An 11,728-nucleotide genomic window follows, 5' to 3' on the forward strand; every position below is an offset into this window, starting at 1 on the left:
ACCTAAACATCTTAAACTTTCGATAAAGTCTTCTGACTTAATTGATACACGTGATTTGTGAGTGATTACAGATATTTAAAATTTACTCTATAAAAATAAGTCCAATGTGACCTTACATTGAGGAGGTTCCTTGTCACGAAAACTTCCTTATATTATACCAAACATTCCTCAACTTTATCTTGTACTACATCCCATAATTCCATAAACAAACATTGCCCATACCATGGATATATATCTTTAGTAATTCCACTTGAAAAGTACTACCACATCATAGAATTACCTCCCATATGTGTCCCCTTGTTTAATTCCTCAACCCCACACTGCAACATCAGATTCCAAGACTCCCAAGTTATATATGTCTTGCACTCTTCAACTTCCCAACAAAATCTGAATACCCCCTTGTTATTGAAACCCCTCATGGATGATTTCAGACAACAACAGTTGGAGAGCTTTAGCCCCTCTTATGCAGCCTCATATACAGATATGAAGTACATGGAAATAATGGACCACCTTACAGAGCCAAATTCGACCATGTTTGAGAATTTCAACATGACAGATATGCTAGAAGAATCTTTCATGGTTGATCACCAACAACCTGAAATCCAAGGGACTAATTTTAAAATTCTTCCGTGTACTTTTGAGTCCAACTGCATGAATACAGTGCCAGTTTTTCTTGATATGGCCACATCATCAAATACTGAAGATGTTTTCCATGAGAAGAAGAAGAGAAAAGTGATGGAACAATCAAGTAGCAACTCCATCAATATGTCTTCTACAGTTCCTGGAAATGGATGGAAAGTAAAAAATGATACAATGAAAAAGAATGTGAGTCTCCATTTCCTTTTCCCTTTCCTTTTTTTACTTTTTGCAATTGTTTTCATTCGAGGTTGATTTTGTGAGTGTGGGGTTTTTTGTTTGATGTTTTTTCAGAGCTCAGGAAAAGGAAAGAAAAGTATGGACTATGAGAAGGAAGCAGATGAATCAGAGGAAGTGATACATGTTAAAGCAAGAAGAGGCAAAGCTACAGATAAGCACAGTTTAGCAGAAAGGGTACAAATAGATGATACCTTTGTCTCAATTTCATTTGCATGATTAAAACGATGGTTAAGTTATTAATTATCGTTTTATTTTTATTATAATTATTATTTCCTTTTTGTAAATAAATGTGAAGATCATTAATTTATGAATTGAACTGTGATACAAATGTCTTGACCCATCTAGGTTAGAAGAGAGAAAATCAACAATAGATTGAAACGCTTGCAAATCATTGTTCCCGGATGCTACAAGGTAACAATTTTGATTCACTCATGCACACATGGACATAGATCCACTTGGTCATATAAATTAGTTTATTGTGAGAAAATAAATTAAATGTGTTAATTCTACAAAACTATGCACAAACACAACTGTATTATGTATGTATGTATTCTTTGATTGGTATGTGGAATGCATAGTCTATGGGAATGGCAGCAATGTTGGATGAGATAATCAACTATGTCCACTCATTGCAGAATCAGGTTGAGGTAAGTCAGAGACAAAAGTACTTCATTCGCCCATTTTTTTTGAAGTACAGAATCTATTCTCAAGTTAATTTAATGTATACCCAACTTTCAGTTTCTTTCCATGGAACTTGCCGCGGCAAGTTCTTTATATGACTTCAACTTGGATGCAGAAGTTATCAGCAATAGTGCAGGTGCTCCTTCAAGAACCTTCAAAAGGTCAAATCATTAATTTCTAAACTTATTAACCAAATAGGACTTGTGTAAAAGTGTTACTGACTCTTAAATTTTGTAGGGGACAAGATACACATGAGGCAGGGGAGCTGGTGAAAATGGCAATGAAAGGACACGAAGGATGGACTTGCTTCCACTCAACACAGTCTCTTTGACAATACTTTTGGCCCCTTATCTCCATTGCTAGAAACACACATGAATGTGCTCCCTTGCCCCACTTTCCCCCTTTCAAACAAATCAAATCTGTTCCCTGTGTACATAGCAGATGCGCTATTGATATTTGCACTGTCCATGTAGTTCCGAGGTTTAAGGTTTATGATGTCGTCTATTTCTCCATCAATGTGTTCTAAATCATATGTTTTTTGCAACTTATTGTACCTGTTTGTGATATATAGTTGAGATAAATTTCTCATTTTTTGTTGTGCATTAAGTTGTTAGTATCTTGTTATTGAAAAGTAGTAAACAAAATGTAGAGAGATTAATTTGAGTTGTTATATCTGGTAGTTCAAAATCAACCAAATGGAGGAGCAGCACTATCTAATCTGTTACTTTGTCATAAAGGTTCAACAAATGTCAAAATTATCCACAAAACCAAGAAAAATAAATTGTAAAATGGAAACAGCCAATTATCTGTACCGTAACGTCTATAAATATCGCTTTGTCGGATAACCAGCTGCCAGTTGCATTTTTCCTTTTCCCACTGCCTATTTTGAGTTCACATCAAGTGAACAGTGTGGGTTGCATTAATGGAAGAAGCCATCTTCTTGTTGAATTATCCATAGGTTCCAATATTCAACAGTGTCTATAAAATGAAAACAAGACAACCAATGATCCCATAAATAAGCATCATAAAAGCATAATAAATAAATAAAAGATATCGATCACATAACACTCATAAAGGATGGGTCCCATGATGGGACCACACCATTGTGAGTGTTATGTCCATATATGTGCACACAGAACTCCAAAAGCATAATCTAGTGGATGTTCCCAATTCATACATAGTGGATGAAAGCAGCAGATACATTGCATGCCACAAGATATCAGATCAAGAGAAGACTGCTTGAATGGGCCATATCATGCTCACAAGAGGATGAGACAATGTGGGTTCTCAAATTTTCCCAAGTGAAAAGGGCATATGAATCTTTAAAGCATCTACAGACTCTACACAGTGCTTTTCTTTGATTCCTCTCTTTACCATTTTTTCCTTGGCTTTTTGAGAGTGAATGCACAACACTAGCGTTGGGTCCTCTCTTATTGGATAGACACAATCCCAAAACAGTGAGGTTTAAAGGTGATAAATCCCATCAAAGAATTTCACTTCACATACACTGTGTGAAGGCACGAAATCCGTTATCTTTAATTTCTCTGTCCCTTTGTCTCCAAAGCTCTCTGAGCCACACGATATCAGTGAAACGGGAATTTTGAAGACATTATTCGGTCCTTTGAAAACATCTATTCCCCTAACAACCCTATTGGAGTGATTAACCTAATAAATCTATCTTTATATAATCTGTTTTTGCACCCATTTTGAATGGGGAGTGAACCAATAATTTTGGCATTGCATTTAAGCAAAAAATTAATTGACTACCACATAGAAGAATAAAAATATCTCATATTTATTAATTTTCGCTGCATTTTCCACATATGCATCCTCTTAAATGCTATTATTCCAAATACATTAGTTTGGTTATTGATGATACTATTTGAGAGGGTAATTTATATGAAAATTGGCCGAGCTGGGTAATGGGCCGTCATGGGCCACAATACGAAGGGCTGAGTAAAAAGGCTTTGAAGTTACTCTGGTCCTAGAGCCCCGAAGCTAGTCCGGTCCGGAGGAGACTTGAAGATTAGTCCGGTTTAAAGACGCTTTGAAGTTAGTCCGGTCTCAGAGTTAGCCTGGTTATGGCGTATTGTGGTTAGAACGGTCAAAACCTTACTATTCGGTAGCTCGGTCTAATCACACCATGGTTTGTACATGAGAGAACCGAGATAAGGTGTAGTGAAAGGAAGAACCGAACTAAGGATAGTTCGGGGAGGCTCAACATAGCCATGATTACCTCGGTCCTATTAGAAACCTACCATGGTAGAACCATCTCACTTGGTTTAAGCAGTGAGGGGGGTGTTGAAGGATAAGCATTATCTTTCAGAAGTATGAATCCTAGGAGGACTCTACATGGAGGAGGAAAAGTCCTACTAAGATTGTGCCACACGAAACCTATAAAAACTCACAAACATCACCTTTGGAGAGGTAACACAACTTTGTTTTCTGAATACACAGAGCTTTTGTCTATTTGTCAAGCTTACTGACTTAGGCATCAGAGAGATTTCCGGCACACACCCGACGGCTAGCTCACGTTTGTGTTTTCAGGTGATAAAGCGATGACGTACGGAGGAGCGCAGACTTGATCAACAGGATTATACGAGAAGGTTTATTTCTTTCCCGTACAATTGGCGCCGTCTGTGGGAAAAACAGACAGGACAAAACCTCTTGATCAAGCTTTGCCTCTTTGGGAACAATGGCGCACAATGAAGATTTACCACAGTCCGTCATCGACGAGCAAACACCAGATGGGGGTGCAAGGCGTGAAGGACTACCTTCTATCCCTCCCATGGCGGACTTGGAGCCCCAATGACATAACTCCAGGAGGGATACTAGGGGGAGACGGACTCACAGCCCCCGTCACTCTCATTCACCGAGTCCTGACAGACAAAGGTGGAGGATTGATCCTTAAGTCCTGGAGGACCGCGTAAAGGAGCAAGACGAATTAATAAGGAAGATGGCGGCGGACATGGAGGCCTTAAAGTGCCAGATGAAGGGAAAAGGAGTGGCAACAGGAGAGGGGCGCAAAAACAAGACGCCCCCTCGCCGCTCAGAAGACCATGGAAGGCATTCCACACCATCACAAGCAGAGAGTAGAAGCCTCAGGACAGGCGATACTCAATCTAGAACCTCCAGAACTCGTTACTCCAGATCTGAGAGAACGAGATCATTGAGGTCTTACATAGAGGGAAGTACCTACCGACCCTCACACTCACACCAAACATCATCCAAACAGACGGAGTTGCCCAGATCATTCGATTTGCGGATCATGCTGGAAGAAAAGGCACGATGGAAGGAGGACACCAGGGCGCGCCACCCTCGCAGAGTTTCTGCCCTTCAACGATTGGCTCCTCGATCGCATGAAAGTATCGAGGTTGGAATGCCATTACCACGCCCTGCCTACGAACCGACGGACAAAGCATTAGCGAGGCTGCAGACCTCGCCGTTCGTTCCGGCAATTGAAAACGCGCCCCTACCTACAGGCTTCCTTCAGCCCAAATTCACTACGTACGAGGGGAAAACAGACCCCTACATTCACCTAAGCCACTTCCGCCAGGTTATGGCGGTATATCGGCGAAACGAGGCTCTAATGTGCATCCTCTTCCCGTCAAGCCTTGGCGATCTAATCTTGACTTGGTTTGAAAAACTTTCAGAAGGCAGCATAGCCTCCTGGGCGCAATTGGCAGAGGCATTTGTCACAAGATTCAGAACAAACACTAAAACCCCGGTGGAGATTGACCAGTTACTCTCCATCGACATGGGTGAAAAAGAGACGCTAAGGTCCTACAATAGTCGCTACTGGGAGACATTCAACCAGATTGGCGACTGCCCCACCAATCTCGCCATTGCACAATACAAAAGAGGCCTTCCAGTCGGGAATAGACTAAGGGACTCAATCACCATGACACCACCACTCACCATGGAAGCCTTGATGGAAAGAGTGCATCAGCACATCAGGGTAGAAGAGGATGGCGCACGTGCCAAAACAAAACCTGGCACGACCACAGTACCAGAAAAGAAGACCTCAGCAAAGGTCAATGCGGTAGATCGTCAGAACAGAAACGGACGTGGCAGGCGAGACAGCGGAGAGGACCCGGATAAAAGATGGTTGAGGGTCCGCACGGCCACAACCACGGTATTCAAGAAACCGATCTACCAAATTCTAAGTGAAATAAGAGATGAGCCTTTCGTCAGATGGCCAGCCAAACTAGGGGAAGCGCAGAAGGACTATGACGAAAGATCACGGTGCACCTTCCATAAAGAAAAGGGGTACCGCACTGAGAATTGCACGCCATTGAGACAACACCTGGAGGAGTTGGTAGCAGCAGGACACTTGGATAAATATATTGAAGGAGGGACGCAACCAGCCTCCCAGGACCATAATAACCCCAACGGGATGCCAGTCGACACCCCACCTCAAGGCATTATCATTGTGATACATGGAGTCTTTGAACCTGAGCGTGTATGCGAGCTCAGGGGATCAATCAAAAAGGCTGAACACTTTAGAGAGGTGCTAAGTGCCCAACCTGCCATCAAGAAGGGAAAGACAGAGGCCACAAACGTCATGTCTTTTTCGGATAAAGACTTGGAACGGATATATTGCCCTCACAATGATGCCCTGGTCGTCACTCTCCGAGTCAAGGATTTTGACGTCAAGCGGATTCTGATTGACCAGGGTAGTTCATGTGAAATCATGTACTACGAAACATTTAAACAATTGAAGCTGCAAGACAAAGACTTGGCGCCTGCCGTATCTCCCCTAATTGGATTCAACTCCATGCCAGAATGGCCCGTCGGCAAAATAATCCTTCCAATCAGAGCAGGAAGCGTGACGAAACAAGTGGAGTTCTGGGTATTGAAGGTCCCTTCATCTTGGGCAGAACATGGCTGTATGCCATGCGATCGGTGGCGTCATCCTACCACTAAGTAATGCTGTTCCCCAACGATACCGGGGTAATTGAAGAAGTCTATGGAGATCAGATCATGTCGAAGCAATGCTTCGTCACGGTGAATGGTAGCCGCGCTGCCAAAGGATACGTTCATTCGGTGGAAGAACCTGAGAACAATGATCTGTTCGCAGATGTCGACAAAGCAACTGATCAGAAAGCGGTAGAGGACTTGGTGGAGGTGAGAATAGATGAAAAGAACCCGGATAAGTTCTTTTTGCTCGGTTCATCGTTGTCCAGCACTGAGAGATTAGAGGTCTTGGAATTTTTAACCTCTAATATCGAAGTATTTGCCTGGACACCATACGACATGCCAGGCATTGATCCCAACTTCATCTGTCACCAACTCAACGTCCACCCATCCGCCAGACCAATCATTCAACGCACCCGTAGATCGGCACTCCACCATGCCGAGATAGTGGCGGAAGAAGTAGGAAACCTGCTGGAGGCAGGAGCAATCAAAGAGGTGCACTACCCAAGATAGATCTCCAACACAGTTGTGGTGCCAAAGAAGAATGGCAAGTGGCGTGTCTGTGTCGACTACAAAACAGTCAACAAGGGTCAACAAGGCATGTCCGAAAGACAGCTTTCCTCTACCACGGATAGATCAACTGGTAGACCTAATGGCGGGGCACAACCGACTTAGCTTTCTGGATGCATACAGAGGCTACCACCAAATCGCCATGTATGAACCAGACCAGGAGGTCACATCCTTTACAACTCCAAGAGGACTGTACTGTTACAAAGTCATGCCCTTTGGCCTAAAGAACGCAGGGGCAACATTCCAACGGATGGTCATCAAGATGTTTGAACCATTGTTAGGCAGAACAATGGAAACTTACATCGACGACATGGTGGTCAAGAGCAAGGATGAGAATGACCATCTCAAGGACCTAGGCGAGATGTTTGAGATCTTGAAGAAGCACAAGTTACGCCTCAATGCGTCAAAGTGTGCATTCGGAGTAGGATCAGGCAAATTCCTGGGATTCCTCGTGACCAACCGGGGTATAGAAGTAGACGCGTCCCAGATCAAAGCAATCCAGGATTTGGAGAGACCAAACTCAGTGAAAGAAGTGCAGCATCTCACCGGCATGGCAGCCGCGCTCAATCGGTTCATAAGCCGGTCATCAGATAGACTACGACCATTCTTTCAAGCTTTAAAAGTCAAGTTCGAGTGGGACGAAGAATGCGACCGAGCTCTGGAAAGCTTGAAGGAATATATGTCTTCCCTACCACTACTTGTTACCCCAGTACCTGGAGAAGAACTTTTCTTGTACCTGGCAGTCTCTCAGCACGCAATTAGCGCAGTGTTGGTTCATGCAGAAGGGATCCAACATCTGCCCATCTTTTATGTCAGCAAGACATTGCTGGGAGCCGAAACAAGGTACTTGCCACTAGAAAAATTAGCATTAGCCTTAATGATGGACTCCAGGAAATTGGCACACTACTTTCACGCCCACACCATAGTCGTCCTCACAGCTTTCCCACTAAAAGCTTTGTTTGAGAGGGCGAACTTTTCTGGGCGAATCTTGAAATGGGCAGTAGAGTTGGGACAATTCGACATCAAGTTCCAACCCAGAACCGCAGTAAAGGCCCAATCTTTGGCAAACTTCGTCGCAGAGTTTACTCCTAGAAGTCATCATATCTGCCCAGTCGACCTAACTGACACAACCGAACTAGGGATGGAAGTTGACGCCGGAATAGCGCAACCCCTAGCAGAAGGTGCTCAGTCAGACTCCATGGCAGACCAGAATAAAGACAGCAAGGAAGAAGCGAACCAAACTACACCAAACCAAGACTCACCAACAAATAAAGACTTGGTACAATCAGATAGCGAGGGGCAGATAGCAAGCATGGACCTTGAAGAAAACACCAGCAACATTCTTGACCCCACGACATCATCCGACCCCTCCACTTGCTGGAAGTTGTTCGTTGGTGAGATGTGGAAGCTCTTTGTGGATGGAGCATCCAATCGGCATGGTGCAGGACTTGGCATAGTCCTCATCTCACCAGACGGCCTGGTTGTGGAGCAAGCAATCAACCTTGGCTTCCCAGCATCAAACAACGAAGCAGAGTATGAAGCACTTCTTGCAGGACTCAAATCAGCATACTACATGAAGGCCACCGAATTAATGGTCTACAGCGACTCACAGCTGGTGGTAAACCAAATTTCTGGCGACTATGAAGCAAAGGATGATAGAATGGCCAAGTACCAAGAATTGGTCAGAATAGAGATTAAGAAATTTGAAGTAGTGAGGATTGAACAGATAGGCAGGGAAGAGAACGGCAGAGCAGACGAACTAGCAGGCTTTGCTTCAATGGCAGATACATCCATCCCTCATCCATTGCTCATCGACTACTTCCCAAGACCAAGCATCGAAGACCCCGAAGCAGAAAAAGTATGCTGCGCCGATCTAGGCCCCTCATGGATGGATCCCATCATACTATTCTTGAAAGATAGCGTCCTACCGGAAGAAAAGAAAGAAGCCAACAAAATTAGAGCAAAGTCACATCGATTTTGGCTCTCCCCATCTTTGGCATTATACAAAAAATCGTTCTCAGGACCCTATCTAAAGTGTGTCCACCCCAGCAAAGTGGAAGCATTCTTATACGAGATACACGAAGGGGTGTGCGGAAGCCATCAAGGAGGAAGCTCGCTAGCTTACAGGGCCATTTCGCAAGGATACTGGTGGCCATACATGAAGGCAAACTCAGAGAAATATGTGAAAAAGTGCGAGAAATGCCAAAAATTCGCACACCAAATACATCAACCAGCTAGAGAACTCCTACCATTGACTAGCCCATGGCCTTTCGCAATGTGGGGCTTGGACATAGTAGGACCACTTCCAACAGCACCCGACAACAGGAAGTTCTTTCTCGCAGCAACAGACTACTTCACAACGTGGGTGGAAGCAGAAGCATTGGCATCAATCAAGGAAAAAGATGTGAAGAAGTTTGTATGGCAAAATATCATTACTCGATTCGGCATACCTAAAGCCCTCATATCAGACAACGGCACCCAATTTGATGGCAAAATCTTTAGAAGCTTTTGTGAAGAATACAAGATAGAGTTCTACAATTCTACACCGGCATATCCCCAAGCAAATGGACAGGCAGAAGCTTCAAACAAGGTAGTCTTGGATGGGTTGAAGAAAAGGTTGGAGAAAGCCAAAGGCAAATGGGCAGAAGAGCTTCCTCATGTTTTATGGGCTTAGCGCACCACACCTCGGCGGTCAACAGGAGAAACACCATTTTCCTTAGCCTACAGTATGGAAGCAGTAATCCCACTAGAAGTTGGCCTCCCCACAATTCAAAGCGAAAATTTTGATCCAGACTTGAATGGAGAAGCCATAGCATTGGAGCTCGACCTCGCCGAAGAAAGAAGAGAAAGAACACTAGTCCACATTGCCTCATATCAACAAGAGTTATCCAGGAAATACAACAAAACAGTACATCCAAGGCAATTCAAGATCGGAGATTGGGTACTGCGCAAAGTGATAGGAAACACCCTGGTGTTAGGAGATGGCAAGATAGGGCCTAATTGGAAAGGTCCTTACAAAGTGGTTGGATTAGCAGGCAAAGGGGCATACCACCTAGAAGACAAGGACGGCAAAGCAATCTCTAGGCCATGGAACACCGCCAATCTCAAGTTATTTTATTTTTAGCTTTCCTTTTTTAAACATATGTAATTTTTTCTTTCCTCAATAAAACAAGTTGATTCTTTTCAGCATAGTTGTTCTCTGTAAAAGTTAAGTTTTAGTGAAGTTAGGAACATTGCAAACATTTTATTCTAAGCTGGCTGGAAAAACCAACTTAGAAGTTGGCTGGATTAAACCAACACCCCTCCTAAGCCCAGGATAAGGATCCAGGCTGCAGGACGTTTGGTCGGAATAACCAAACATTTTATTCTAAGTTGGCTGGAAAAACTAACTTAGAGGTTGGCTGGATTAAACCAACACCCCTCCTAAGCCCAGGATAAGGATCCAGGCTGCAGGCGTTTGGTCGAAATAACCAAACATTTTACTTTAGGTTGGCTGGAAAAACCAATCTATAAGTTGGCTGGATTAAACCAACTCTTAGTACTCTTTAGCCGACGTAAAGACATTGGCTAAAAGAGTGGTTGGCTGGATTAAACCAACTCTTAGTACTCTTTAGCCGAAGTAAGGACATCGGCTAAAGAGTAGTTGGCTGGATTAAACCAATTCTTAGTACTCTTTAGCCGACGTAAAGACATCGGCTAAAAGAGTGGTTGGCTGGATTAAACTAACTCTTAGTACTCTTTAGCCGAAGTAAGGACATTGGCTAAAGAGTGGTTGGTTGGATCAAACCAACTCTTAGTACTCTTTAGTCGAAGTAAGGACATCGGCTAAAAGAGTGGTTGGCTGGATTAAACCAACTCTTAGTACTCTTTAGCCGAAGTGAGGACATCGGCTAAAGAGTGGTTGGCTGGATCAAACCAACTCTTAGTACTCTTTAGCCGAAGTAAGGACATCGGCTAAAAGAGTGGTTGGCTGGAGTAAACCAACTCTTAGTACTTTTCAGCCGAAGTAAGGACATCGGCTAAAGAATGGTTGGCTAGTAAGCTCAGTCAGATTGCTCAGCTGAGACCAGAATAAAGTATCTCGGCCACACTACTATTAGAAAGCAAGCTCAAACAGGAATTTAAACCGAGATAACAGTTGGAATTGAAAAGATCATGGAAAAGTCATTACAGGTATAAGCATACGGTTCAAACCGAAAAAAGTGTTGTAACAGAAAAGATGATTTTTCATTAATCAAGATCAAAGCAATTACAAAGGGGGGGCCATAGCCCGATCACAAGTCAAAGCAAAAAGAAGAAAAAGGAAAAAATACAAATTAATTAAAAAGGTCTTCAAGATCGGCTTCAATATCAACCTGAACACCAGTTGTAGATGGAAGATCAGTCTCAGTAGCAACTGGCAGCACGATGTTAGTCGGCGGCTCAACAGTTAGGTCTTCAAACGTTGGCTCCAACCGAGCTGATTGATCATTGCCTTGCTCGTTGACTACCGGAGTGTCAGTTGGCTCATTCTCGTCATCGTCGTTGTCAGACGCTTCAAGGAATTGCTTCTGTAGATCGGCTGCATACTCCGCCAGTGAGGCCGGAATAAAATACTGAGGAGCATTGTGGACCTCGGGTGTCAGGACCGCAACCGAGCTGCTCCACGGCATCGCTCCAGCCGCACTTGAAGAACAAGTCCTTC

General features: G+C 43.6%; 1 protein-coding gene across 2 annotated transcripts; it reads left to right on the plus strand.

Moving 5' to 3' along the window:
* Positions 1–186: 186 nt before the first annotated feature.
* LOC114322416 (transcription factor BEE 3) lies at positions 187–2,145 on the plus strand. 2 transcript variants are annotated; one of them, XM_028269716.2, is made up of 6 exons: positions 187–825; positions 931–1,050; positions 1,222–1,287; positions 1,455–1,523; positions 1,615–1,718; positions 1,795–2,145. In XM_028269716.2, exons 1-6 carry the CDS (start codon positions 418–420, stop codon positions 1,886–1,888), a joined length of 861 nt encoding a protein of 286 aa, XP_028125517.2. In that variant the 5' UTR covers positions 187–417; the 3' UTR covers positions 1,889–2,145. The 2 variants fall into 2 exon arrangements, with proteins under 2 accessions (XP_028125517.2, XP_028125519.1); XM_028269718.2 differs by having other exon boundaries at positions 188–825; positions 1,615–1,693.
* Positions 2,146–11,728: the final 9,583 nt, after the last annotated feature.

This window comes from Camellia sinensis, chromosome 1, assembly GCF_055761805.1.
Source record: "Camellia sinensis isolate YWXY chromosome 1, ASM5576180v1, whole genome shotgun sequence".
NCBI classification, from domain to species: domain Eukaryota; kingdom Viridiplantae; phylum Streptophyta; class Magnoliopsida; order Ericales; family Theaceae; genus Camellia; species Camellia sinensis.

Coding starts and splice junctions, on each gene's coding strand:
- LOC114322416 (XM_028269716.2), top strand. CDS start 418: ATGGATGATTTCAGACAACAACAGTTGGAGAGCTTTAGCCCCTCTTAT. Junction 1,288..1,454: donor TTGTTCCCGGATGCTACAAG/GTAACAATTTTG, acceptor TGGAATGCATAG/TCTATGGGAATGGCAGCAAT. Junction 1,719..1,794: donor CCTTCAAGAACCTTCAAAAG/GTCAAATCATTA, acceptor TAAATTTTGTAG/GGGACAAGATACACATGAGG.